The following is a 23,703-nucleotide window of genomic DNA, read 5'->3' as shown; positions in this document are numbered from 1 at the left end:
CCATTCATTCTTTCATGTACACGGATCAGTCATCCTGTTCCCTTTGCAGAGAAACAGCCCCAAAGCATGATGTTGCCACCCCCATGCTTCACAGTAGGTATGGTGTTCTTTGGTTGCAACTCAGCATTCTCTCTCCTCCAAACTTGACGAGTTGTGTTTCTACCAAACAGTTCTACTTTGGTTTCATTTGACCATATGACATTTTCCCAATCCGCTTCTGGATCATCCAAATGCTCTCTAGCATACTTCAGACGGGCCCAGACATGTACTGGCTTAAGGAGGGGGACATGTCTGGCACTGCAGGATCTGAGTCCCTGGCGGCGTAGTGTGTTACTGATGGTAGCCTTTGTTATGTTGGTCCCAGCTCTCTGCAGGTCATTCACTAGGTCCCCCGTGTGGTTCTAGGATGTTTGCTAACCTTTCTTGTGATCATTTTGACCCCACGGGGTGAGATCTTGCATGGAGCCACAGATCGAGGAGATTATCAGTGGTCTTGTATGTATTCCATTTTCTAATTATTGCTCCCACAGTTGATTTCTTCACACCAAGCTGCTTGCCTATTGCAGATTCAGTCTTCCCAGCCTGGTGCAGGTCTACAATTTTGTTTCTGGTGTCCTTCGACAGCTCTTTGGTCTTCACCATAGTGGAGTTTGGAGTGTGACAGTATGAGGTTGTGGACAGGTGTCTTTTATACTGATAACAAGTTCAAACAGGTGCCATTAATACAGGTAATGAGTGGAGGACAGAGAAGCCTCTTAAAGAAGAAGATTCAGGTATGTGAGAGCCAGATATCTTGCTTGTTTGTAGGTGACCAAATACTTATTTTCCACCTTAATATGCAAATAAATTCTTTCCAAATCAGACAATGTGATTGTCTGGATTTGTTTCCACATTTTGTCTCTCATAGTTGAGGTATACCTATGATGAAAATTACAGGCCTCTTTCATCTTCTTAAGTGGGAGAACTTGCACAATTGGTGGCTGACTAAATACTTTTTTGCCCCACTGTATATATATATATATATATATATATATATATATATATATATATATAAATCCAGAAAGAAGCAGGCACTCTCCGTTTAACATTTCAATATTTTACTTAGTAGTGACGTTTCGGGGTTTCACCCCCGTCCTCAGACTTACAGCAAATGTGAAAATAAACAGTGGCATATATATACCCCACACCGATTACTAAATGCATTTAAATAATCAAACAATTAACTTAGTGTAATACAGTCCCCTCAACTTCCCCATTGTATCTCGGCTTGCAGCGGTGCATAGCAGGCGCTTGCAATACGTCATCTGCAGGGAGACGCCACGCTCTATTGGGTCACACCCCCGGAAGCCGCCAACCACCTACCAGCGCCAACCACAGCAAATGCTCGTCATCTTAGACGTTGTTTGTGGCTGGAGGCGCAAATGCGTGATCGTGTCATTATTTTCTGAGCTATACAAAAAACCCGTAATAAGCCCTGTGAAAACATTAAGTGACAACCTGTAAATAAAAAGAGAAAAAGTGACAGTATGTTATTTACACGTTAAAAACATCAGCAACATATATCCCCATTGGTAATATGATTATGTTTATGTCAGTGTACATGTTTAATAACCTCTCAGTATATCTAGCTCTTAATATCAGTAAGATAAATATAGGCACGGGGATAACCATAGGAATGAACCTAATGATGTAACCTATTAGTCATTAAAGATATTATCACCTAAACAGTAATATAGCACATAGCTAGAATTAACTCTAGGGGCATCCTGTAACAGGTCAGCATAAACCAAACTCAGCTATGATATTATGGTAAATGAAATAAGAGGATTAAGAGAATTAATCAAAAGAAGCACTGCCAGTCAAGCTTCACATTCAAGCCTTTAGGGGTAAGGGTGTCCAATTCATATGTCCATCTAGATTCTTTTTGCAATAAGATGTTGCCCCTGTCTCCCCCTCTTCGTAGGGCAGGGACATGATCTATTAGTGTATATGTCAGATCACACACATTATGTCCACTCTCAAGGAAGTGGCGAGCCACCGGCTGATCATATTCTCCCTTTTTGATGGCCCTTCTGATGGAACTTTTGTGATTGGCCATCCGTATCCGCAGGTTGTCGCTGGTCTTACCCACGTAGAATAAACTACACGGGCAATGTAGCAGGTAAACCACATGACTTGTTGTGCATGTCATCCTGTACCTATGTATATACTTTTTCCTACTTCTAGGATGATGGAAGAATTTGCCGGTTATCATTCCATTGCAGGTGGTACACCCACTACATTTATAGCAGCCAGGCTTAACATCCTTCAACCATGTCCTGGTTGTGTAGCAGTGTACAGGGTCTGTTAATTGTAGGATATCTTTTAATGATTTGCCTCTCCGATAACCAATTCTGGGTTCGCCCATACCTTTAAAGGGGAGGACATCCTCAAGGCTCAATATCCTCCAATTATTTTTCAAGATAGCGTTCAAACCATTCTTGTCCGCCGCATACGTGGTTACCAGGGTCATCCTTTCTTGCTCTCCCACCTGTTGTTTTTGGACTTCACCTGAATTTATTTCAGTGATATGTTTCTCCAATATTTTCTTATGATATGATAATATTGGAGAAACATATCACTGAAATAAATTCAGGTGAAGTCCAAAAACAACAGGTGGGAGAGCAAGAAAGGATGACCCTGGTAACCACGTATGCGGCGGACAAGAATGGTTTGAACGCTATCTTGAAAAATAATTGGAGGATATTGAGCCTTGAGGATGCCCTCCCTTTAAAGGTATGGGCGAACCCAGAATTGGTTATCGGAGAGGCAAATCATTAAAAGATATCCTACAATTAACAGACCCTGTACACTGCTACACAACCAGGACATGGTTGAAGGATGTTAAGCTGGCTGCTATAAATGTAGTGGGTTGTACCACCTGCAATGGAATGATAACCGGCAAATTCTTCCATCATCCTAGAAGTAGAAAAAGTATATACATAGGTACAGGATGACATGCACAACAAGTCATGTGGTTTACTGCTACATTGCCCGTGTAGTTTATTCTACGTGGGTAAGACCAGCGACAACCTGCGGATACGGATGGCCAATCACAAAAGTTCCATCAGAAGGGCCATCAAAAAGGGAGAATCTGATCAGCCGGTGGCTCGCCACTTCCTTGAGAGTGGACATAATGTGTGTGATCTGACATATACACTAATAGATCATGTCCCTGCCCTACGAAGAGGGGGAGACAGGGGCAACATCTTATTGCAAAAAGAATCTAGATGGACATATGAATTGGACACCCTTACCCCTAAAGGCTTGAATGTGAAGCTTGACTGGCAGTGCTTCTTTTGATTAATTCTCTTAATCTCTTATTTCATTTACCATAATATCATAGCTGAGTTTGGTTTATGCTGACCTGTTACAGGATGCCCCTAGAGTTAATTCTAGGCTATGTGCTATATTACTGTTTAGGTGATAATATCTTTAATGACTAATAGGTTACATCATTAGGTTCATTCCTATGGTTATCCCCGTGCCTATATTTATCTTACTGATATTAAGAGCTAGATATACTGAGAGGCTATTAAACATGTACACTGACATAAACATAATCATATTACCAATGGGGATATATGTTGCTGATGTTTTTAAACGTGTAAATAACATACTGTCACTTTTTCTCTTTTTATTTACAGGTTGTCACTTAATGTTTTCACAGGGCTTATTACGGGTTTTTTGTATAGCTCAGAAAATAATGACACGATCACGCATTTGCGCCTCCAGCCACAAACAACGTCTAAGATGACGAGCATTTGCTGTGGTTGGCGCTGGTAGGTGGTTGGCGGCTTCCGGGGGTGTGACCCAATAGAGCGTGGCGTCTCCCTGCAGATGACGTATTGCAAGCGCCTGGTATGCACCGCTGCAAGCCGAGATACAATGGGGAAGTTGAGGTGACTGTATTACACTAAGTTAATTGTTTGATTATTTAAATGCATTTAGTAATTGGTGTGGGGTATATATATGCCACTGTTTATTTTCACATTTGCTGTAAGTCTGAGGACGGGGGTGAAACCCCGAAACGTCACTACTAAGTAAAATATTGAAATGTTAAACGGAGAGTGCCTGCTTCTTTCTGGATTTATTGGTTACTTTTGCTGTGCACCCCGGACTTGATTTGAGAGTGCTATACCACTGACTGTTATATATATATATATATATATATATATATATATATATATATATATATATATATATATATATATATATATATATATATATATATACACACACACACACATATATACAGGGCTCAACATTTCAAGTCCTAAGCTACTCGCCAGGCCAAAATGTTACTCGCCACTTCTGATCCCCCCATACCACACCCACTACACCCCTGTATGCATACAGTTAGCATCTGTGATATAGCTTATTGTACAGTAATTTGTAATATTTTTATGTTAAACCAAAACAAATGAAGTCCTTTTAATACAATTGTAACAGAATATATATATACTAGTTCTAAAGCCGTGTACACGGGCCATTTTTTGCAGTACAGCGGTCCCACCCCTTTCTCTCTTCCCCTCTCTTTTGTGCTCTCTCTCGCTCCACCTCTCTTTTGCTCTCTCTCCCCCCTCTCTTTTGCTCTCTCTCTCCCCCCCTCTCTTTTGCTCTCTCTCTCCCCCCTTTCTTTTGCTCTCTCTCTGACCCCTCTCTTTTTGCGCTCTCTCTCCCCCTCTGTTTTGCGCTCTCCCCCTCTCTTTTGCGCTCTCTCCCCCTCTCTTTTGCGCTCTCTCTCCCCCCTTTTTTTTGCGTTTCTCTTTTTTTTGCGCTCTCACTCCCCCCTGTTTTGCGCTCTCTCTCTTCCCCCCCCTCTCTTCCCCCCCCTCTCTTTTGTGCTCTCTCCCCCCTCTCTTTTGCTCTCTCTCTCCCCCCTCTCTTTTGCTCTCTCTCTCCCCCCTCTCTTTTGCTCTCTCTCCCCCTCTCTTTTGCTCTCTCTCTCCATCCCTCTCTTTTGCTCTCTCTCTCCATCCCTCTCTTTTGCTCTCTCTCTCCATCCCTCTCTTTTGCTCTCTCTCCATCCCTCTCTTTTGCTCTCTCTCTCCCCCCTCTCTTTTGCTCTGTCTCTCTCCCCTCTCTTTTGCTCTCTCTCCATCCCTCTCTTTTGCTCTCTCTCCCCCCTCTCTTTTGCTCTCTCTATCTCCCCCCTCTCTTTTGCTCTCTCTCTTACCCCTCTTTTGCTTTCTCTCTCCCCCCCCTTTCTTTTGCTCTCTCTCTTACCCCTCTTTTGCTTTCTCTCTCCCCCCTCTCTTTTGCTGTCTCTCCCCCCCTCTCTTTTGCTCTCTCTCTCCCCCTCTTTCTTTTTCTCTCTCTTCCCTCTATTTTGCTCTTTCACCTCTCTTTTCTTCTACAAGATACGACGAGTCCACATATTTCATCCTTACTTGTGGGATATTATCCTCCTACTAACAGGAAGTGGCAAAGAGCACCACAGCAGAGCTGTATATATAGCTCCTCCCTTCCCCTCGACCCCCAGTCATTCTCTTTGCCTGTGTTATACTAGGAAGAGGTAAAGTGAGGTGTTAGTGTTAGTTTCTTCAATCAAGAAGTTTTTTATTTTAAATGGTACCGGTGAGTACTGTTTCCCTCAGGGCATTTGGGAGAAGAATTCTGCCCTAAGGTTGATGATCTTAGCAGCTGTAACTAAGATCCATGTTGGTTACCACAGATCTGAAGGTAATACAGGAGACATCTTCAGTGTGGAGACCGATTCATGCTGCCAGCAGCATTGAGGTATGTGCAGCCTTTTATTCTGAGGAGACTTGGTATGTCATAAAACGGCTGATAATGTATTCCCTGTTAGGGAAGGCATAAGCAGTAGACCTATCTTCAAGGGGGTGTTACTGAAACCTATTCATTATTTATTTTATTCTGTTGACATTTTTTTGGGCAAGGTTTATAATGACAGAGCAGGCTATGTGCTGAAAGATTCATTATAAAGACACTGGGAGATATATTTGCGGTTGGTTGTTACACATTATGACCGTAGCATTTTATTAAGGGGTAATCATTTCCACTTGGCTAGTATTGTAACCGCTCCTCCATGCGGTTGTTTGGGCCTACTCGGTCATCGGTCTTGATGGGCGGGGCTTATTTTCGCACGCTCAGACACGCTCTGTATTCTGGCTAGGAAGCAGCAGGCATTAGCTCCGGTGGAGCTTAAGCAGAGTTCTTTCCTCTCCGGATTGTTGTCGAGTCTTCTCGAAGTACCCTGGTGGCAGGTAGGTGCAGAGGGTATTTTTTTGGTGACTTTATTATAAATGGCTATAAATACTTTTTAGCAGTTAATCCTTCCCTTAATACTTAGGGTGCAATAATTATTGGAAACTTTATTTGGGATTAAGTTAATATTGAAGATAAATTAACGGTTTACCGCACTTTTGAAAAAATTGTTCACTTTTTATTTTTTAAAGACACAGTACACGTTTTCTGAAAACTGTTTAAAGCATTTAATAAAGTGTTTAAACGACTATTGTTGTTTTTTACTGGTCTGTTCAGCATATCTGACATTGAGGAATCTCAGTGTTCTATGTGTTTAGATGCCATTGTGGAACCCCCTCTTACATTGTGTACCTCTTGTGCTGAAAGGGCCTTACATTGTAAAGAGCATATTCTAAGTAAAGATAGTGGGGCATATTTATCAAGCTCCGTATGGAGCTTGATGCCCCGTGCAGGCTCGCCAGAAACAGCAGTTATGAAGCAGCGGTCACAAAGACCGCTGCTCCATAACCTGTCCGCCTGCTCTGAGCAGGCGGACAGACATCGCCGGAAATCAACCCGATCAAGTACGATTGGGTTAATTGACACCCCCCTGCTGGCGGCCCATTGGCCGCGAGTCTGCAGGGGGCGGCGTTGCACCAGCAGCTCTTGTGAGCTGCTGGTGCAATGCTGAATACGGCGAGCGTATTGCTCGCCGTATTCAGCGAAGTCTGGCGGACCTGATCCGCACTGTCAGATCAGGTCTGCCAGACTTTGATAACTAGAGGCCAGTGTGTCTAAGGATGATTCTCAGTCTGAAGAAAATCAGGATATGCCATCCAATTCTCCCCAAGTGTCACAGCCTTTAACGCCCACACAAGTGACGCCAAGTACTTCTAGTGCGTCTAATTCCTTTACTCTGCAGGAGATGGCTGCAGTTATGTTAACTACCCTTACAGAGGTATTATCTAAATTACCAGTGTTGCAGGGTAAACGCAGTAGGTCAGGTATTAATGTGAATACTGAATCCTCTGATGCTTTATTAGCTATTTCCGATGTACCTTCACAGTGTTCTGAGTTGGGGGTCAGGGAATTGCTGTCTGAGGGGGAGATTTCAGACTCAGGGAATGTGTTACCTCAGACAGATTCGGAGGCTATGTCCTTTAAATTTAAGCTTGAACACCTCTGCCTGTTACTTCGGGAGGTTTTAGCGACTCTGGATGATTGTGACCCTATTGTTATACCACCAGAGAAATTGTGTAAGATGGACAAATATCTAGAGGTACCTACTTACACTGACGTTTTTCCGGTTCCTAAAAGAATTTCGGAAATTATAAAAAAGGAATGGGATAGACCAGGTATGCCGTTTTCTCCCCCTCCTAATTTTAAGAAAATGTTTCCCATATCAGACACCATTCGGGACTCGGGGCAAACGGTCGTTAAGGTAGAGGGAGCGATATCTACCCTGGCTAAACGTACAACTATACCCATTGAGGACAGTTGTGCTTTCAAGATTATCTGCAGACCAGATAAAAAGAGAGGCGTTCTTACGCTGTGTAAAAGACCTTTCTACCATGGGAGTAATTTGTCCCGTTCCAAATTCAGAACAGGGACAGGGGTTTTACTCAAATCGTGTACTCAATTCGTGGTTCCCAAAAAAGAGGGAACTTTCAGACCCATTCTAGACCTCAAGTGCCTAAACAAGTTTCTCAGAGTTCCATTGTTCAAAATGGAGACTATACGAACAATCTTACCAATGATTCAGGAGGGTCAATATATGACTACCGTGGATTTAAAGGATGCTTACCTTCATATTCCTATCCACAAGGATCATCATCAGTTTCTAAGGTTTGCCTTCCTGGACAAACATTATCAGTTTGTGGCTCTTTCCTTCAGGTTGGCCACAGCACCCAGAATCTTCACAAAGGTTCTAGGGTCTCTTCTGGCGGTTCTCAGACCGCGAGGCATAGCAGTGGCGCCTTATCTGGACGATATTCTGATTCAGGCTTCAACTTATCAGCTGACAAAATCTCACACGGACACAGTGTTGTCTTTCCTGAGAACTCACGGTTGGAAGGTGAACATAGAGAAAAGTTCACTAGTTCCACAGACAAGGGTTCCTTTCTTGGGAACTCTGATAGACTCGGTAGACATGAAAATATTTTTGACGGAGGTCAGAAAATCAAAGATTCTTAGTACTTGCCGAGCACTTCAGACCATTCCTCGGCCATCAGTGGCTCAGTGTATGGAGGTAATTGGATTAATGGTAGCGGCAATGGACATCATTCCGTTTGCTCGCTTTCATCTCAGACCACTGCAGCTGTGCATGCTCGGACAGTGGAATGGGGATTATGCGGATTTATCTCCTCAGATAAATCTGGATCAGGAGACCAGAGACTCTCTTCTTTGGTGGTTGTCGCCGGATCATCTGTCCCAGGGGACTTGTTTCCGCAGACCCTCGTGGGTGATAGTGACAACGGACGCCAGCCTTCTGGGCTGGGGTGCAGTCTGGAATTCCCTGAAGGCTCAGGGTGTTTGGACTCAGGTGGAGTCTCTACTTCCAATCAATATTCTGGAACTGAGAGCAATATTCAATGCGTGGCCTCAGTTGGCTTCGGCTAAATTCATCAGATTCCAGTCGGACAACATCACGACTGTGGCATATATCAATCATCAGGGGGGAACAAAGAGTTCCTTAGCGATGATAGAAGTATCCAAGATAATCCGATGGGCGGAGGCCCACTCTTGTTATCTGTCAGCAATCTACATCCCAGGTGTAGAGAACTGGGAAGCGGATTTTCTAAGTCGACAGACCTTTCATTCGGGGGAGTGGGAACTCAACCCGGAGGTGTTTGCCTCACTGATTCTCCGATGGGGCAGACCGGAATTGGATCTGATGGCATCTCGACAGAATGCCAAATTTCCAAGATACGGATCCAGGTCGAGGGATCCTCAGGCCGAACTGATAGATGCCTTGGCAGTGCCTTGGTCGTTCAGCCTAGCTTATGTGTTTCCACCGTTTCCTCTCCTTCCACGTGTGATTGCTCGAATCAAACAGGAGAGAGCTTCAGTAATCCTGATAACGCCTGCGTGGCCACGCAGAATTTGGTATGCGGATCTAGTGGACATGTTCTCTCTGCCACCGTGGAAACTTCCGTTGAGACAGGACCTTCTCATTCAAGGTCCTTTCCAACATCCAAATCTACTTTCTCTGCAGCTGACTGCGTGGAGATTGAACGCTTGATTTTATCTAAGCGAGGATTCTCTGATTTGGTCACAGATACTTTGATACAGGCTAGAAAGCCTGTCACTAGAAAAATCTATCATAAGATATGGCGTAAATATCTTTATTGGTGTGAATCCAAGGGTTACTCATGGAGTAAGGTTAGGATTCCCTGGATTATGTCTTTTCTCCATGAAGGATTGGAGAAAGGGTTATCAGCAAGCTCCTTAAAGGGACAGAATTCTGCTTAGTGGGGATTTTCAGTCTTTTTGTCAGGCTCTATCTAGAATTAAGCCTGTATTTAGACCAATTACTCTTCCCCAGGGCCGCCACTAGAAATTTTGGGGCCCCTGACTTAACCATTGACCAGGCCCCCCCCCCCTCCTTTGACATGTGCAATTTTTGACCAAGTGACTAAAACGTATATGCACTTTATTCTTAATTGTCTATTTAGACTTGGAAATGTTGTAAAGGTAGAAACATACACTGAAACACACACACTCACACATAAGGATTCACATATAGACACTCTAGCAAACACGCAAAGAAACTCAGACACAGACACCCAGACAGACACTTAGCACTTGTTTACATTGACCTGACAAGTAATGAGGTAAACTACAGTTTTCTAAAAAAAGGAGATTTAGAAAACAAAATATGGAGTTCTGAATTATCTTTTTGTAAAGGAAGATGCCAACTAAATGATGACAACAGCTTTACAGTGGCTGAAAGGAAGGGCCCTGAACTGCCTAAACAATAATTTAAAGGTTAAACGGTAGATTGGTGACTTCCGGAAAGGTCTCATAAGTCTCAAAGTCTGTAGAAAGATGTGAATAATCAGTAGTAAGGTCAAAATGTCGTAAAAAGGAACATACAATGGACACCCACACACAAACTCAAACTTGCACATACACCCAAGGAAACACCAACAGAGACAGCCTCAGAAAACACACAAAGACATACACACACACACAGAGACACCCACAGAAAACACATAAAGACATACATACACACCCTCACTGAGACATCAACAGAAAACACACAAAGACATACACACCCTCACAGAGACACCCACAGAAAATACACACCCTCACAGAGACATCCACAGAAAACACAGACATACATACACACACACACACCCACCCTCACAGAGACATCCACAAAAAACAGACATACACACCCACCCTCACAGAGGCATCCAGAGAAAATACACAAAGACAAACACACGCCCACCCTCACAGAGACACCCATAGAAAAAGCTCAAAGACATATGCACACACCTTCACAGACATCCACAGAAAATGCACAAAGACATACACACCCACCCTCACAGAGATACCAACAGAAAAAAAATACATACATACTTATGGAGACACAAACTAAAGCACAAAGACATAAACACAGACACCCACAGAAACACTCACAGGAGGAAACATTTATGCACCTTGCATCCCTTAAATCAACAGTGTGTGACATGCATGATAAAAAAATGCAGAAATTAAGAGATCACTTTTTAAAGAATCATATTTGTAAATGTGCAAACAAAAATAATTCTGTGAATTCAAAATTGTACATTAATGATCTGGGTAGATTGCTAGATGAAGAAAAGTACTTTTAAAAGGTTGACATATGTTTGTTTGATATTTTCCCCACTTCAAATATAGTGTACAAATGTTCCCATCTGTCAGCTGTACTTGTGGATTTTGAAAATGCTGTACTCTATATGGTCTTGGTGGAACCATAAGCTGTGGTACTTATACCATTAGATCTGGTTAAATGCAGGATTTAAGCTTGTTGGTATGCATTTCAAAATTAAGTCAGTTGTAGAGTAAACTGAACAGTTTTAAGTTAACCTGTCTCATTTCCAACACTGAGCAATCTTAGTCTGAGAGTATAACATGTTATGAAGATGTAAAATCTTAGATAAAATGCCTCCTTGTATCTGAAAAGTCCTTGCATAAAGGGGCAGTAAACTGGAATGCAATATATATAATTTGTGTATTGAGGAGGAAACATTTCTGCATGGTTTTAAATATAGAATTTCTACAGCATTGTCAAATAATCATAAATACACTGCTGCTAAAAAAATGTGTTTTTATGGACCCCTGGCCCCACCATACAACTACTACCACACTGAAGTTACAATCTTAAATTGTACAAAGAAATAAAAAACATTTGCTAAGTAATTCCTACCTCCTCTGCAAATGAAAGTGATCAGCCGTCTGACTCAGGCACATACTCTACAAACAAAGTACCAAGTCTGTCTCACACTGTGCATAGTGGTTTAGTGCACACTCAGAAATCCTCTCAAATGCTAATACTTTACTCCTTGTAATAACATTTCCCATGCTCAATTAGCACTCTGCTGTAGTACCCACTGGTGGCTGCCAAAATTTAAAAAAAAAAATTTTTATTTTTTTATTTTTAGGTTTCTGTCTTGTCCCTCCCTTTCATCCGTGTCCTGTAGCTTTGGTATTGAAATCCGTGGACTCGTCGTATCTTGTAGAAGAAAAGGAAATTTATGCTTACCTGATAAATTGATTTCTTCTACGATACGACGAGTCCACGGCCCTCCCTGTCATTTTAAGACAGACTATATTTTTTATTTAACAACTTCAGTTACCTCTGCACCTTGTAGCTTTTCCTTTCTCTTCCTTAAACCTTCGGTCGAATGACTGGGGGTGGAGGGGAAGGGAGGAGCTATATATACAGCTCTGCTGTGGTGCTCTTTGCCACTTCCTGTTAGCAGGAGGATAATATCCCACAAGTAAGGATGAAATCCGTGGACTCGTCGTATTGTAGAAGAAATCAATTTATCAGGTAAGCATAAATTTCCTTTTTCTCTTTCCCCTCTATTTTGCTCTCTCTCCCCCCTCTTCTGCACTTTCCCCTCTCTTCTGCTCTTTCCTATCTCTTTTTGTCTCTCCCTCTCTTTCTCTCCCCTCTCGTGCCGACCGCGCCCGGCCACGCCCAGTCATGCCCGACCGCGCCCACTTTCGCCGCAAACAGCATGTCAGGTAAGGCCAGGTGTGTTTGTCCTTGTGCTGTTTCTACTGCGCATGACAGCTTCGGACAAACACACTTAACCTTTTATATTATAGGATGCTGATCATTTGGCAAAGTGTATAGACTGAATTTATCTCCTCACATTGTTGTGTCAGACATCCCAACCTGCAAAAACTCATTTCAGGGAGGTGGCTTCACCAGCTACTGCGCAACCCCCCCCCCCAAAAAAAAAAGAAAAGTGGTTTAATGTCCCTTTAAATTGTTAACTGATATTTTTTTATTTTATTTTTTTTAATATATATGTACTGTATATTATATATGGGAGCCTGTACAATATAGAGGTATGGGAGCCTGCACAATAGGGAGGTATGGGAGCCTGCACAATAGGGAGGTATGGAAGCCTGCGCAATAGAGAGGTATGGGAGCCTGCGCAATAGAGAGGTATGGGAGCCTGCACAATAGAGAGTGTCACGGATATCAGATGGCTAAAGCTACCCCCCACACCCCTACAATCTCACCCCTGTTGTTTCTCAGTGGTTTGGGGCTCCTCAGAGCAACCACCATCTCTGGAGACTGTTTGCTCTGTGTTTACTTGTTTTTATGTTCAGAGAAGAGTTAGTTTATGTCCAGGAAAACCCTCCAAGGCTGGCCGGGCTCCTGGAACTCCCAGTCGGCCGCCTCACAACGGATACCCGCCTAACCCCTCTCAGGCTGGCCAGGCTCCTGGAACTCTCGGTCAGCCACAGGACAGCAGAACACCCGCTAACTTTAACCCTGGTAGCTCCAGCAGTCCTTTACTCCAGAGCTCCGTTCTTTAGGGGATTGGTAGCCCCTAGGGAGGACAAGAGCTGTGGCAATTTTCAGAGGGGAGCTCCTTTTGGAACTGGGGGTTTTGGACACCCCTAACCCCATAATTTCAACAGACTTTAACTCCGGTCCCCAGTAACGAATCATGCTGAATTTTTGGACTGTGGCATCTGGGGACCGAGAGCTTTAAAATGACACCCTGGAAGTGCCCGCTCCACCGGGATCACCCGAAACCGCCACCCCTATGTATTGGGATGATGTGAAACTATGGCTCCTATGGAGGTGCCAGGCTGTCTAGAGGGGCGGGAATGGTGGGAAAATAGTAGGATTGTCCAGGGTCTTATCAAGATGAGCTGACTGTATAAAAGGAGTGTGTGTTTTCAATAAAATCAGTTCCTGTTAAACCTGAATGCTAGGCTGTCTAGTTATTTGGGTTTGCTCCAGCTAAAATCACTTTTCCTGGGCTACATAGCAACCTGTTCCAGGCAGAGGAAGGACACTCTGACAGAGCTACCTAGTCTGGTAGCTGGAGTCTGCCACAGGGTGGGACCCTGTGTACTGGTGCTGTCGGGCATCAGGGGTGGCTACAGGCTGTGGTCACTTGCTAGCTACATAGCTGCAGTCGGCAGGGAGGAAGCAGGACCACTTTTGGCGGAGCTACCCAGTCAGGGTAGCCGGGGGTATCCCTCACAGAGAGGTATGGGAGCCTACACAATAGAGAGGTATGGGAGCCTGCACAATAGAGAGCCATCCCCTGGGAGCAGAGGTAGTCGTCCTCCCTCCCCTTAAACAGAACCCCTTCCTGGGTGAGGAGACAGTCGGTCTCTCTCCCCAGCGGCAGAGCCATCCCCTGGGAGCGGAGGTAATCGTCCTCCCTCCCCTTACAGAGAAGTCCTTGCATGGAGAGACGGGTATTGATATCTCTCCCCAGCGGCCGAACCCCTTCCTGGGAGAGGAGACAGTCGGTCTCTCTCCCCAGCGGCAGAGCCATCCCCTGGGAGCGGAGGTAGTCGTCCTCCCTCCCCGTAAACAGAACCCCTTCCCGGGAGATGAGACAATCTGTCTCTCTCCCCAGCGGCAGAGCCAGGAACCGGGAGAGAAGACAGTCGGTCTCTCTCCCCAGCGGCAGAGCCATCCCCTGGGAGCAGAGGTAGTCGTCCTCCCTCCCCGTAAACAGAACCCCTTCCCGGTAGAGGAGACAGTCTGTCTCTCTCCCCAGCGGCAGAGCCAGGAGCCGGGAGAGGAGACAGTCGGTCTCTCTCCCCAGCGGCAGAGCCAGGAGCCGGGAGAAGAGACAGACGGTCTATCTCCCCAGCGGCAGAGCCATCCCCCGGGAGCGGAGGTAGTCGTCCTCCCTCCCCTTACAGAGAAACCCTTGCTGGGTGAGGACGGGTATCGATATCTCTCCCCAGCGGCCGAATCCCTTTCTGAGAGAGGAGACAGTCGGTCTCTCTCCCCAGCGGCAGCACAGTTTCCCATGGAGCGGAGGTAGCGACCTCCCTCCCTCCCCAGCAGTAGATCTCCTTCTCGGGAGAGGAGACAGACGGTCTCTCCCCTCAGTAGCTTGGCAGGGTCTATACCCTTTTCTTGTCCTGGAGTATATCTCACAGGGGGACAGGCCAGGGGGGGTACCAGCTCATGCAGTTGGTGCCACAAGTTTGGGCACCCGAGTATTGCCTGCCCCACCAAGGAGCAACTTCCACCAACAGTCTGGGGTGGGTATACATCCGGGAAACCGGTACTGGCTTTGTTTGTGGGTGGGTCAGCCGGTACTCAACAGAGTGTCACAGAGGGAGACAGTTTGGCCATGGAACTTAAGGACACTGGAACTTGTGGAACAGCAATTATTTGGGAGCCGGCCTTAGCAAACTTGTTTGGGACTTTGCATTTTGTGACTATCCCTGCGCCCAGGGCGCAGGGTATAAACACCAGCAGGAACCCCCCCAGGGTGCCCCAAGCTCAGGAGAGATGGGATAACCTCTCTCAGCAACCAAGAAGTGGAGGGCCACCGTCGGACAACCCCAGGCCGACCCGTTAAGGGTCTAGCCGGGTCTGCCGAACTGGAGGGGGGGAGATGTCACGGATATCAGACGGCTAAGGCTAACCCCCACACCCCTACAACCTCACCCCTGTTGTTTCTCAGTGGTTTGGGGCTCCTCAGAGAGTTTTTGTGTTCAGAGAAGAGTTAGTTTATGACCAGGAAAACCCTCCAAGGCTGGCCGGGCTCCTGGAACTCCCGGTTGGCCGCCTCACAACGGATACCCGCCAAACCCCTCTCAGGCTGGCCAGGCTCCTGGAACTCACGTTCAGCCACAGGACAGCAGAACACCCGCTAACTTTAACCCTGGTCGCTCCAGCAGCCCTTTACTCCAGAGCTCCGCTCTTTTGGGGATGTGGCAATTTTCAGAGGGGAGCTCCTTTTGGAACTGGGGGTTTTGGACACCCCTAACCCTATAACTTCAACGGACTGTAACTCCGGTCCCCAGTAACGAATCATGCTGATTTTTGGACTGTGGTTCTGGGGACCGAGAGCTTTAAAATGACACCCTGGAAGTGCCGCCGCTCCACCGGGATCACCCGAAACCGCCACCCCTATGTATTGGGATGATGTGAGACTATGGCTCCTATGGAGGTGCCGGGCTGTCTAGAGGGGCGGGAATGGCGGGAAAATAGTGGGATTGTCCAGGGTCTTATCAAGATGAGCTGACTGTATAAAAGGAGTGTGTGTTTTCAATAAAATCAGTTCCTGTTAAACCTGAATGCTAGGCTGTCTAGTTATTTGGGTTTGCTCCAGCTAAAATCACTTTTCCTGGGCTACATAGCAACCTGTTCCAGGCAGAGGAAGGACACTCTGACAGAGCTACCTAGTCTGGTAGCTGGAGTCTGCCACAGGGTGGGACCCTGTGTACTGGTGCTGTCGGGCATCAGGGGTGGCTACAGGCTGTGGTCACTTGCTAGCTACATAGCTGCAGTCGGCAGGGAGGAAGCAGGACCACTTTTGGCGGAGCTACCCAGTCAGGGTAGCCGGGGGTATCCCTCACAGAGAGGTATGGGAGCCTACACAATAGAGAGGTATGGGAGCCTGCACAATAGAGAGGTATGGGAGCCTGCACAAGCCTGCATAATAGAGAGGTATGGGAGCCTGCGCAATAGAGAGGTATGGGAGCCTGCGCAATAGAGAGGTATGGGAGCCTGCGCAATAGAGAGGTATGGGAGCCTGCGCAATAGAGAGGTATGGGAGCCTGCACAATAGAGAGGTATGGGAGCCTGCACAATAGAGAGGTATGGGAGCATGCACAAGCCTGCATAATAGAGAGGTATGGGAGCCTGCACAATAGAGAGGTATGGGAGCCTGCACAAGCCTGCATAATAGGTATGGGAGCCTGCACAAGCCTGCATAATAGAGAGGTATGGGAGCCTGCACATGCCTGCATAATAGAGAGGTATGGGAGCCTGCACAAGCCTGCATAATAGAGAGGTATGGGAGCCTGCACAATAGAGAGGTATGGGAGCCTGCATAATAGAGAGGTATGGGAGCCTGTACAATAGAGAGGTATGGGAGCCTGCACAATAGAGAGGTATGGGAGCCTGCACAATAGAGAGGTATGGGAGCCTGCACAATAGAGAGGTATGGGAGCCTGCACAATAGAGAGGTATGGGAGCCTGCACAATAGAGAGGTATGGGAGCCTGCACAATTGAGAGGTATGGGAGCCTGCACAATAGAGAGGTATGGGAGCCTGCACAATTGAGAGGTATGGGAGCCTGCACAATCCTGCATAATAGAGAGGTATGGGAGCCTGCACAATAGAGAGGTATGGGAGCCTGCACAATAGAGAGGTATGGGAGCCTGCGCAATAGAGAGGTATGGGAGCCTGCGCAATAGAGAGGTATGGGAGCCTGCGCAATAGAGAGGTATGGGAGCCTGCGCAATAGAGAGGTATGGGAGCCTGCGCAATAGAGAGGTATGGGAGCCTGCGCAATAGAGAGGTATGGGAGCCTGCACAATAGAGAGGTATGGGAGCATGCACAATTGAGAGGTATGGGAGCCTGCACAATAGAGAGGTAGGGGAGCCTGCACAAGCCTGCATAATAGAGAGGTATGGGAGCCTGCACAAGCCTGCATAATAGAGAGGTATGGGAGCCTGCACAAGCCTGCATAATAGAGAGGTATGGGAGCCTGCACAAGCCTGCATAATAGAGAGGTATGGGAGCCTGCACAATAGAGAGGTATGGGAGCCTGCACAAGCCTGCATAATAGAGAGGTATGGGAGCCTGCACAATAGAGAGGTATGGGAGCCTACACAATAGAGAGGTATGGGAGCCTACACAATAGAGAGGTATGGGAGCCTGCACAATAGAGAGGTATGGGAGCCTGCACAATTGAGAGGTATGGGAGCCTGCACAATTGAGAGGTATGGGAGCCTGCACAATTGAGAGGTATGGGAGCCTGCACAATAGAGAGGTATGGGAGCCTGCACAATAGAGAGGTATGGGAGCCTGCACAATTGAGAAGTATGGGAGCCTGCACAATCCTGCATAATAGAGAGGTATGGGAGCCTGCACAATAGAGAGGTATGGGAGCCTGCGCAATAGAGAGGTATGGGAGCCTGCGCAATAGAGAGGTATGGGAGCCTGCGCAATAGAGAGGTATGGGAGCCTGCACAATAGAGAGGTATGGGAGCCTGCACAATAGAGAGGTATGGGAGCATGCACAATTGAGAGGTATTGGAGCCTGCACAATAGAGAGGTATGGGAGCATGCACAAGCCTGCATAATAGAGAGGTATGGGAGCCTGCACAATAGAGAGGTATGGGAGCATGCACAATTGAGAGGTATGGGAGCCTGCACAATAGAGAGGTATGGGAGCCTGCATAATAGAGAGGTATGGGAGCCTGCACAATTGAGAGGTATGGGAGCATGCACAATTGAGAGGTATGGGAGCCTGCACAAGCCTGCATAATAGAGAGGTATGGGAGCCTGCACAAGCCTGCATAATAGAGAGGTATGGGAGCCTGCACAAGCCTGCATAATAGAGAGGTATGGGAGCCTGCACAATAGAGAGGTATGGGAGCCTGCACAAGCCTGCATAATAGAGAGGTATGGGAGCCTGTACAATAGAGAGGTATGGGAGCCTGCACAATAGAGAGGTATGGGAGCCTGCACAATAGAGAGGTATGGGAGCCTGCACAATAGAGAGGTATGGGAGCCTGCACAAGCCTGCATAATAGAGAGGTATTGGAGCCTGCACAATAGAGAGGTATGGCATCCTGCACAATTGAGAGGTATGGGAGCCTGCACAATAGAGAGGTATGGGAGTCTGCACAATAGAGAGGTATGGGAGTCTGCACAATAGAGAGGTATGGGAGTCTGCACAATAGAGAGGTATGGGAGCCTGCACAATAGAGAGGTATGGGAGTCTGCACAATAGAGAGGTATGGGAGCCTGCACAATTGAGAGGTATGGGAGCCTGCACAATCCTGCATATTAGAGAGGTATGGGGAGCCTGCACAATAGAGAGGTATGGGAGTCTGCACATCTCACCTATATATATATCAGATCTGCTGCTGTTTCGCACCGCACTAGAGTAGAGATCAGGGGGAAAAGTCTAGAGAGGAGCGCAGTAACTATTTACATTCAGCTATAATGGAACAGTGACACCTAGAGGTAGAAATTAAAAGTGCAGGCACACATTTGATTTTCTCTGGTACCGCTATTTCCGGGAGATTGTGTTTCATGTGCAGGTGTCAGGGAGCCACAATTTCAATGCGGGAGACTCCTGGACCTTCCTGGAGAGTTGGGATGTCTGTTGTGTAGACCAGGACAGATTTAGCCTAAGGCAATAGGGATACGAATGAAATTGGTTAGTGTCAAATTTGCCATATTTAAATTTTGCATGGGTAGTAACTTGGTGAACTAACCATGGGTGGTCTTTAACTTGATAAAGGACCAGTCATTTGAAATTGATTATTTTCCTTGCAGAATCTGCCACTTATACTGATCTTGTCAATACTGCAGTACTTGCTATAGAAAAGCTATGTAATCAGGAGGTAGTGGCAGTGGGGATAGCCCATTGAAAAAGCATCCTTGCAGTTAATTTGAATTAACAAAAAAAAATGCTTGCCTGGGTACATTATCCATTTCAGGGATTTTTTTGCCCTCAAAATCTATTAACCCCTTAACGACACACGTCGTACAGAGTACGCCAGACACAAACTGGTCTTTAAAGACCAACGACGTACCCTGTATGTTGTTAGGGGTTTAAAGCGTCTGGAAGCGATCCTGATCGCTTCCAAGGTATTGCCGTGATGCCTCGATATTGAGGCATCACTGCAATACCTTTTTTCAAACCCTGATGCAGAGAGAGCGACTCTGTGGCCCTCTCTGCATCGGCCAGCGATGGTGCGATCGATGGCGGGTGGGCGGCCATCGCTGGGGGGAATTAAGACAGAGGGGGCGGGATCACGTGCTGGGGTGCGCCAGGAGTGCGCACGGGTCTGGGCACACGCACAGTGGCGGGAGTGGGTGGGAGCCCTACACTATGGAACAGTGTAAAGAGAAGGAGGGAGAGAAGAGGGGGGACATTTTCTATATATGGGATCTGGGAGGGGGTGAGGGTTGGTTATTGAGGGGGGAAGCTACACTACAGAAAAATAAATAATAATTTTTTATTTTTTTTAAATTTGTATGCAAACTGGGTACTGGCATTTTTTTTAAATAATAGTTGTGCTTGCCTAATGGGGGGCCCTGGGCCCCTGACAGGAGTCGCCCTATTCACCCCCTGATGGTGCCCTGGCGGGAAGCCATAAGAAATAGATTATTTGTGTAATGCACTGAAGTGACATATATAACGCTTTCATTTCCTCCCAATAACTACTTTTTTCTTGTGTTACTTACAGGACAGTGCTTCAAACTCTGAAATATGTCTGCAAAGAGCACGGTATTAGAAGAGGCCTGTACCGCGGGCTGTCTTTAAACTACGTCCGATGCATTCCGTCCCAAGCTGTGGCGTTCACCGTGTATGAGTTCATGAGACAACTTCTGCGCCTAAACTAGTTCCGTTGTTGCCTCTTGTAAAGTGTACAAAGGAGACTGAACTATTTTTTATTCTATTAAACACTTGAACGGACGTTAGACCTTAATGTTGGTAAAAATGCTGTTGTTCGTATAGTGTGAAATGACATAGGATTATAACACACATTACAAGGGCGCATGTGCGGCAGAGAACAAACCAGTGGGTTACATCACACGGCTACAAACCTTTACAGTACGTAGGAAGTATATTCACAACATCAGTTAACCTCCTATGTCTGCTCAACCTGCTGAATGAACAAAAAAGCAATTTTAGTCAAATTATTTTTATACGTTTTGTTTGTTAGCTGAACAATGACAAATGTAAAATGACATTTTTGTCTCAGGCTAATTTTTTTACTATGAATGTGATTTTTGTAAAGATTATGTCTAATATTTATAACAGTAATTTAAAAACCAAGTCACCAATTGTAGCTCTGATCATTATTGTACAAAAATATCTAGAATAAATGGCCGTAATATTACCGTGCTCTCTGGGTGTCTTTTCTTTACTAGATAAAACGACTGACGAAGCTGCATAGAGACACAATCAATAGCTACTGACCAGAGATTTAATGACTTATAGTGCAGTAAGTACAATGATACTCTAACATTACTTATTAATAGCACCCATACCATGTGACTGAGACTAGCTCACAACAGCGTCACTAATAAAGCTGCATAACAAACCGTAACTAGTACAGCTGCATAACAAACCGTAACTAATACAGCTGCATAACAAACCACAACTAGTACAGCTGCATAACAAACCACAACTAGTACAGCTGCATAACAAACCGTAACTAATACAGCTGCATAACAAACCGTAACTAATACAGCTGCATAACAAACCGTAACTAGTACAGCTGCATAGAGACACAATCATTAGCTACTGACCAGAGATTTAATGACTTATAGTGCAGTAAGTACAATGATACTCTAACATTACTTATTAATAGCACCCATACCATGTGACTGAGACTAGCTCACAACAGCGTCACTAATAAAGCTGCATAACAAACCGTAACTAGTACAGCTGCATAACAAACTGTAACTAATACAGCTGCATAACAAACCACAACTAGTACAGCTGCATAACAAACCACAACTAGTACAGCTGCATAACAAACCACAACTAGTACAGCTGCATAACAAACCGTAACTAATACAGCTGCATAACAAACCGTAACTAATACAGCTGCATAACAAACCGTAACTAGTACAGCTGCATAACAAACCACAACTAGTACAGCTGCATAACAAACCGTCACTAATACAGCTGCATAACAAACCGTCACTAATACAGCTGCATAACAAACCGTAACTAGTACAGCTGCATAACAAACCGTCACTAATACAGCTGCATAGCAAACCGTAACTAGTACAGCTGCATAACAAACCGTAACTAGTACAGCTGCATAGAGACACAATCATTAGCTACTGACCAGAGATTTAATGACTTATAGTGCAGTAAGTACAATGATACTCTAACATTACTTATTAATAGCACCCATACCATGTGACTGAGACTAGCTCACAACAGCGTCACTAATAAAGCTGCATAACAAACCGTAACTAGTACAGCTGCATAACAAACCGTAACTAATACAGCTGCATAACAAACCACAACTAGTACAGCTGCATAACAAACCACAACTAGTACAGCTGCATAACAAACCACAACTAGTACAGCTGCATAACAAACCACAACTAGTACAGCTGCATAACAAACCGTAACTAATACAGCTGCATAACAAACCGTAACTAGTACAGCTGCATAACAAACCACAACTAGTACAGCTGCATAACAAACCGTCACTAATACAGCTGCATAACAAACCGTCACTAATACAGCTGCATAACAAACCGTAACTAGTACAGCTGCATAACAAACCGTCACTAATACAGCTGCATAACAAACCGTAACTAGTACAGCTGCATAACAAACCGTAACTAGTACAGCTGCATAGAGACACAATCATTAGCTACTGACCAGAGATTTAATGACTTATAGTGCAGTAAGTACAATGATACTCTAACATTATTTATTAATAGCACCCATACCATGTGACTGAGACTAGCTCACAAAAACGTCACTAATAAAGCTGCATAACAAACCGTAACTAGTACAGCTGCATAACAAACCGTAACTAATACAGCTGCATAACAAACCGTTACTAGTACAGCTGCATAACAAACCGTAACTAGTACAGCTGCATAACAAACCACAACTAGTACAGCTGCATAACAAACCATAACTAATACAGCTGCATAACAAACCGTAACTAGTACAGCTGCATAACAAACCACAACTATAGTACAGCTGCATAACAAACCACAACTATAGTACAGCTGCATAACAAACCGTAACTAATACAGCTGCATAGAGACACAATCATTAGCTACTGACCAGAGATTTAATGACTTATAGTGCAGTAAGTACAATGATACTCTAACATTATTTATTAATAGCACCCATACCATGTGACTGAGACTAGCTCACAACAGCGTCACTAATACAGCTGCATAACAAACCACAACTAATGCAGCTGCATAACAAACCACAACTAATACAGCTGCATAACAAACCGTAACTAGTACAGCTGCATAACAAACCACAACTAATGCAGCTGCATAACAAACCGTAACTAATACAGCTGCATAACAAACCACAACTAGTACAGCTGCATGACAAACCACAACTAGTACAGCTGCATAAGAAACCACAACTAGTACAGCTGCATAACAAACCACAACTAGTACAGCTGCATAACAAACCGTCACTAATACAGCTGCATAACAAACCGTAACTAGTACAGCTGCATAACAAACCACAACTAGTACAGCTGCATAACAAACCGTCACTAATACAGCTGCATAACAAACGGTAACTAATACAGCTGCATAACAAACCGTAAATAGTACAGCTGCATAAAAAAATGTTACTAATACAGCTGCATAACAAACCACAACTAATACAGCTGCATAACAAACCGTAACTAATACAGCTGCATAACAAACCGTAACTAATACAGCTGCATAACAAACCGTAACTAGTACAGCTGCATAACAAACCGCAACTAGTACAGCTGCATAACAAACCGTCACTAATACAGCTGCATAACAAACCACAACTAGTACAGCTGCATAACAAACCACAACTAGTACAGCTGCATAACAAACCGTAACTAATACAGCTGCATAACAAACCGTAACTAGTACAGCTGCATAACAAACCGTAACTAGTACAGCTGCATAACAAACCGTAACTAGTACAGCTGCATAACAAACCGTAACTAGTACAGCTGCATAACAAACCGTCACTAATACAGCTGCATAACAAACCACAACT

The 23,703-nt window shown here is 45.1% G+C and overlaps 1 protein-coding gene across 1 annotated transcript in view; it reads left to right on the top strand.

Annotated features, from left to right (window-relative positions):
- Positions 1-20,836, top strand: part of SLC25A16 (solute carrier family 25 member 16) — a gene marked incomplete in the record, with an annotated part of 246,804 nt that extends 225,968 nt beyond the window's left edge. The window contains 1 exon segment of the mRNA XM_053691840.1: positions 20,180-20,836. Coding sequence (XP_053547815.1) covers positions 20,180-20,336 — 157 coding nt within the window.
- Between the last annotated feature and the right edge of the window lie 2,867 nt (positions 20,837-23,703).

Source organism: Bombina bombina, chromosome 9, assembly GCF_027579735.1.
Source record: "Bombina bombina isolate aBomBom1 chromosome 9, aBomBom1.pri, whole genome shotgun sequence".
Lineage (NCBI taxonomy): Eukaryota > Metazoa > Chordata > Amphibia > Anura > Bombinatoridae > Bombina > Bombina bombina.
Note: the sequence above shows the minus strand (reverse complement) of the source record. Positions and strands in the feature narration are given on the sequence as shown.